This window comes from Capra hircus (genome assembly GCF_001704415.2).
Source record: "Capra hircus breed San Clemente chromosome X unlocalized genomic scaffold, ASM170441v1, whole genome shotgun sequence".
Classification (NCBI taxonomy): Eukaryota; Metazoa; Chordata; class Mammalia; order Artiodactyla; family Bovidae; genus Capra; species Capra hircus.
The window spans coordinates 34794470-34801104 of record NW_017189516.1 but is presented as its reverse complement, the minus strand read 5'-3'; the positions used below and the strand labels follow the sequence as shown (position 1 = coordinate 34801104).

General features: G+C 45.6%; 1 protein-coding gene across 1 annotated transcript; it reads left to right on the top strand.

Moving 5' to 3' along the window:
• The first annotated feature begins 1753 nt into the window (after positions 1-1753).
• On the top strand, positions 1754-6176 carry LOC102189470 (melanoma-associated antigen B10-like). The gene is made up of 2 exons (XM_013976569.1): positions 1754-2525; positions 6067-6176. The coding sequence occupies exons 1-2, from the start codon at positions 1754-1756 to the stop codon at positions 6174-6176; spliced, it is 882 nt and encodes a 293-aa protein (XP_013832023.1).
• The last annotated feature ends 459 nt before the right edge of the window (positions 6177-6635 follow it).

The following is a 6635-nucleotide window of genomic DNA, read 5'->3' as shown; positions in this document are numbered from 1 at the left end:
CCTACCAGGCTCCTCCGTCCATGGGATTTTCCAGGCAAGAGTACTGGAGTGGGGTGCCATTGCCTTCTCCATCCTGTAAGGCAGGTGAGGACATTAAGTGAGAATAGACAGGTGGGGTGGGGTCTCACGTAGCCCCCCGCTCATTAGTCTGCTCAGGGATACGCCACATATGCGTGGCCGGAAGTCACGCCCCTAACTTCCCCCTCTGGAAGTGAGACTTGGTGAGGGCACCATCTGAGGATAGAGGTCTCAAATCAAGAGAGACAAGTTCCGGTTCTGCGAAGAGTCCAGGTAAAGATTCTGGATGGGGACTGCGGGGCCGCCTGCCCAGGGAGGAAGGGCCCCCCACAAAGCCCTGCCCCTGCCCCCCAGCCTGGAGAGCTCTGGAATAAGTGTCCGAATGAGGCACCCACTGATTTGTTCCGGGGGTGGGTATGGGGAGGGTTGTCTCAGGGAAAAGAGGACTTTGCTCCAGGGCGGAGCCCTAGGCCTGCAAGGGGTGTAGGTGAGGACTTGTGAGTAAGACCTGAGGGTATCACCCCTCTCAGAAAAGAGAAACGGCCACACCCTGGCTGTAGGCGTTGGAAAGCCCTAAGGAGGTAGATAGAAGCTGTGCCGCTGAGGTCCTCTTTGGGAGCCTCAGGCCTGTTAGAGACCTGGCCATAGGTCACCAGAGGGAAGATTCCCGGGCTCTGTAGGTGTCCCGGTGAGGCTCTTCATTGAGAAATTATGGGACCACTTATCCAAAAATGGACAGGATCCATGAGAGCCCCGTCCCTGCTCTCATCTCTAGGAAACCCCAGAATACCTTTTAGACTGAGGTGCCCTTTGACTTTCACTCCTGGTGATATGGGGAAGTGAGACATGTCCCAAGGGAGCCTGGCCTCAGGAAAACAGAGGGGAAGTGACCTAGGGCCTTCTAGAGATCAAGGTGAGGGCCCTCTGAGAACTGAGGGAACTACCCACCCCAGAATAGACAGCATCCTCCCCCGCATCCCCATCCCAGTTGTTAGACCCAGGCAGCTCTCAATAAATCTATTACACTCAGGCATCCTCAGACTTCCTACTCGGGGTTCTCAGGGAAGTAACTACCCTACTCTGAGGATGGGGGCGGGTGGCCCTAGTTCAGGAGGAGGAAAGGTTCCAATCAATGCATTGACTCAAGGTGAAGACCCTTAATGAAGGCTGAGCAGATAACACACCTTTGAACACAAGGGACCCCACATGCCTCAACCTTGCCCTGCTTTCAGTCTGAGAGGGCCAGCTGCATCCTGAGGAATTTTTCCATTCCTCCTTCAGGTTATTATGGAACAGGTGGTGTAGGACAGAATACCTGTGAGGCCCCCTAGAGCACTGTCCTTGGGGAAGACCTGTGATGGCAAAGTTTACCAGCTGAGACCAGTCATACCCTCCCCCTCTCCCTTAAACTGTGGGCCCTCTTAACCCACTCTCTTGATGACACTCCTGTCAGCTGCCACCTATGGCTGATAATGAGGAGAGTCCATGCTTCCCACATGAGCAATACTTTTAGGCACACAGGGAGACCCAGGGCCTGGCAGGTGCACAGGTAACACAGGCTGAGAATGAGGCTTCCTCTTCCTCCTCTTCTCTGATACCCTGCCCCATGAAGGACAGTTCTATTTCTGGGACACCCAGTTCTTCCCAGTGTTCTCAGAGTGCCTCCTTCTCCTCCACTGTCACCACAGGCACCTCATTAAGCAGATCAACAGAGGGTTCCAGCAGCCAGGAAGAGATGGAAAAATCAGATGGGGGTTCCGCTAGCCAAGAAGAGATGGAACAATCGAGCACTTTGCAATCCTTGCCAGACCTTGAGAACTTGCACATAGACCTTCTAGATGAAAAGGTGGAACTGCTAATCAGTTTCCTGCTGCAAAAATATCAAATGAGAGAACCGGTCACAAAGGCAGACATGATTGGTAATGTTGTCAAAGAGTACAAGGATGACTTCCTTGAGATTCTCAGGAGTGCCTCTGAGCGCATGGAGCTGGTCTTTGGCCTTGATGTGAAGGAAGTAGATCCCATCAGCCATAGCTATACCCTTGCTAACAAGCTGGATCTCACTTACAACGGAATGCTGAGTGATCAACAGGGCATGCCCAAGACTGGCCTCCTGATAATTATCTTGGGAGTGGTCTTCATGAAGGGGAACTGCGCCACTGAGGAGGAAGTCTGGAAAGTGCTGAATATGATGGATGTATATTCTGGGAGGAAGCATTTCATCTTTGGGGAACCGAGAAGGCTCATCACCAGTGATTTGGTGAAGGAAAGGTATCTGGAGTACCAGCAGGTGCCCACTAGTGATCCCCCTCGCTATGAATTCCTGTGGGGTCCTAGAGCCCATGCTGAAGTCAGCAAGATGAAATTGCTGGAGTTTTTGGCTAAGATCCATGGGACCAACCCCAAGAGCTTCCCATCTCAGTACGAGGAGGCTTTGAGAGATGAGGAAGAGCGAGCCCGAGCCAGAATTGAAGCTGCGGCCGGCACAAGTGCCATGGCCAGTGCAAGTTCTGGTTTCTCCTACCCTTACTGAAGACTGAGGCAGACTCTGCACTTTGTTCTTAAAAAGGGATGTCAATGTTTGAAAACAATGGAAGGGTGGAGTAGGATTAGGGGAAAAAGTATATAACACCTGTGTATTCTTATATTTCACTGTGTTGGAAATTTACCTCTTTTTGGCATCTTTCAATTTTTTTTTTCTTTTAACAAGAGGATTTATGAGCATAAGAATGTAAGTTTATGAATGACATTGTTTACACATCTATTACTGTTCCTCAGATTTAAGAGTAAGAGATTTGTTATTCTGTAATAAATGGAAACCAGGAATTTCCTTGGCAATTTCTGAGAATGCAGCAGTAAGATAGTTGGAGTCAATAAATAGCAATAAAAAGTAAAAAATGGTCAATTCCTGGCTTGTTTTTTTCTGTTAATGTGTTCTACAAAAAAATTAAATACATATATTTGGATTTGCTTAGCTCATTCAAGATGTAAAAGGAACATTAACTCCAAACATTAATTGGGCAGCTACTCTTCAAAAGGCACCACACTAGTCCTGAGGACATTAGGATAAGTAAGACCCAATCCCCATCCATAGTATTTTAGCATATAGGAGCAGCAGTTACATAAAGATGATGGTGGCTATTCTCTAAGACCTAAAGGACAAGGAAAAATGAGTGAGAAGATGGAGGATCCATATGACAGAAGTCAGTTTAAATGCCCTGAGACGAGGCATATTGGGGCCTTGAGAAACCATAAGTACTTCAGTGGAAGGTTCAGTGAAGCTGAGTGGTGGGCAAGGTGAGGCATGGAAGTGGTGAGCAGGAGCCAGACTCTCCAGTGTATCTGAGTCTGAAGCTAATAACCTGAAACTTATTGCACTGAACATAGTATTATGGTAAGCCAAAGAAATCTGTACTTTGGGCAGGAATGGAACTTGCCCTGTGCTCATGTAGCAGTGCACCTGAACACAGTACACAAGCTAGTTGTTTTATGTACACTGTCGTCAAGGAGTTTCTGAGAAACAGAGTGATGTTCCCTTAAAGTGCCACCAGCTATTGGGATAGCACTGTTTTTGCTGCTTTTAGAGAGCCAGAACTGACTCCATTCAAAGGACATTTTAATGAGATTATCTTGAGTGTAATTTATAAACCTCTGTGTGAGATCTTTTTTGCCTTTTCATACTGTTTATGGGGTTCAAGACTCCGATGCTGGAAATGATTGAAGGCAGGAGAAGGGGACAACAGAGGATGAAATGGTTGATGGCATCACCGACTCAATGGACATGAGTTTGAGCGAACTCCAGGAGATAGGAAGCCTGGCATGCTGCAGTCCATGGGGTCTCAGAGTTGGACACGACTAAGCAAGTGAACAACAGAAATGTGAGATCTAGATTTTTGGTAAGTGAAGTGAAGTCACTCAGTCGTGCCCGACTCTTTTCGACCCCATGGACTGTAGCCTACCAGGCTCCCCAGTCCATGGGATTTTCCAGGCAAGAGTCCTGGAGTGGGTTGCCATTTCCTTCTCCAGGGGATCTTCCCAACCCAGGTATCGAACCCAGGTCTCCCACATTGTAGGCAGACGCTTTACCATCTGAGCTACCAGGGAAGATTTTTGGTAGGGGCAAAGTAAATGAAAATAAGGGTGGTTTGGGTAGAAGGGCAGCTGAGTGGGAATGGAAGGAGTGCTCCTCTACACAACTTCTAGGGGCTTTGAGGTGCATTCAGTTTAACAAAACTCCAAAACAGAAATAATATATGCTCTAAAGGGGAAAACTGATTTAGGTTTTCTTGCTAATAACCATTTTTAACTGACTTGGTATACTATGTCCTAGAGTATTGCATTTTCCCTAACATCTTCTCAATAAATAAATCCCAATAAAGAGGGTGTTAGGGTCTGAGGTCAAGATAATAGTAATAACTGCTAATCATTAAAGACCCAGTGTACTAAAGACAGTGCATTAGTTGTTTTACATTCAGCACATGGATTTCAACAGCCCTACAACACAGGGCTTATAAGTCCCATTTCACAGATGAAGAAACTAAGGCTCACAGAGCTTGGCAATATGCCCAAGTTCGTATGGCAGAGTTATATGTGGTAGAATTGGGACAAGACCCCTGATTAGAGAGTGTCTGTTGCCCACCTGAGGCCCACTCCTCCCAGCTATAGACCTTTTGTTTCTTAATTGCTCTGGACACTGAGTCCTGCTCCCAGTGGAATAGACAGCCCAGAATCATCTGCCCTCATCCTGATGGAATATTCCAACTCCCTGTAGTCATCTCTTGATGGATCCTCATCATGGGATCCCTCTGAGAGCAACAGCCCTTACTTTGTAGAGTTCACATTGGACAGTGAATTTTAGAAATGTGATCGTCCTCCATCGGCATCTTTATCACACTCGAGGCATTTTCCAAATACACTGGATAGTAGAATATGACTAGGCACAGAACCTGCTGGTTTCCACCATGTAACTCTGAAGTTAGAAAGGGGTTTTTCAAATCAGCCTTAACTCAGATGGTAAAGAATCTGCCTGCAATGCAGGAGACCCAAATTTAATCCCTGGCTCATGAAGATCCCTTGGAGAAGGAAATGACTACTCACTCCAGTATTCTTACCTGGGGAATTCCATAGATAGAGGAGCCTGGCAAGCTATAGTCCATGGGATCACAAAGAGTTGGACACGACTGAGCAACAAATACTTGATATCTGAATTAGGAGTTTACTAGTGTCTTCTTTGAAACTGGACATATGTATTTATATGTGAGAATACTTATGTGGTCAAAAATCAAATCCTCTTCCACAAATGGTAGATAAGGAAACACCATGGAAATCACTGTATAAGCAAACATCTAGAGAAGCTGAATTCCTACAAATTCTGCAGTACTTGTAGAAGGTGGAAAATGGTTCCTTGGCAGTCATGCTAGCTTTAATTTTAAAAGAAAGAAAAATAATTCACCATCCTTCCACTGCCTTTTATCTCTGGACACTCCCCAGAAGAAAATGCTAGTTTTCAGGTTGTCTAATGGCACCTGTACATTTTCATTTCACAGATGAAAATGTTACATTATTTTCAGTCAGGTGACATGTAGGAGGGGCTCCCAAGTTAAGATATTGAACATGCACCAAAAAGAAAGAAGAAAATGCTCAGGCTACTGAGATGATAGAGGTTCTTTCAAAGAGCAGTGTAGAGAGGTATTACTGAGTGAAGAAGGGTGAACCTTTCATACTGATATTTTTCAGGCCCCTTTTGAAAATGAAATGGCATCCTTTATTAGCACCTATCACATCTTAGGCTCTTGAAAAAGCTGGTTAATTGCAAGGTGAATTTGTACTTCTCAGAAACTTCAAGAAACAAAAAGGGTTGCTGTCATAACAAATTATATAATAGTTGCTCTGTATTGAACACAGATTGTCTAACAGTTTGTGGGAGAGACTGCAAATGTTCACCCATATCCTGGCTTCCTCTACTTCCTAGATTCCTGGAAATACTACACTGCCAAGTACATGCATAGCTAGAAAGGATTGTGTGAGTAGCCCTTGCCACTGAAATAGAAGCTAAAGTAATGACATTTGTCAGTTCCAGGCTAAGACACACGAGAACCAGTTTGACACTTGCATGCTTTTTTGTCTGTTTGGCAGCAAACATGGAGAACCTGTCTTGAGATGGACATACAAGAGCTGGAAGCTTGGAACTCTACTTCAACTGACAGCAGGGAGTCCCTGCCAACCTCATCCACTTTACGTGCAGTAAATGCTTCTTGTTTTAAGCCTTTCACGTTTCAGATTAAGAGAGTTTTATCTCACTGAATCACAGCTACTAGTTCTGCTGTTGTCTGTTAGTCACTCAGTCATGTCCGACCCTTTTCAACCCTATGGACTGTAGCCCGCCAGGCTCCTCTCTCCATGAGATTTTTCAGGCAAGAATACTAGAGTGGGTAGTCATTCCCTTCTCCAGAGGATCTTCCTGACCCTGGGATCGAACCTGGGTCTCCTGCATTGCAGATAGATTATTTACCATCTGAACCACCAGGGTAGCACAGTTCTGTTGTCAGACTTATTTAAATATTCCAATTACTAAGGTATCAGTACAAAGAGCTTTCTTGCAAAGAAAAAAATTCTAA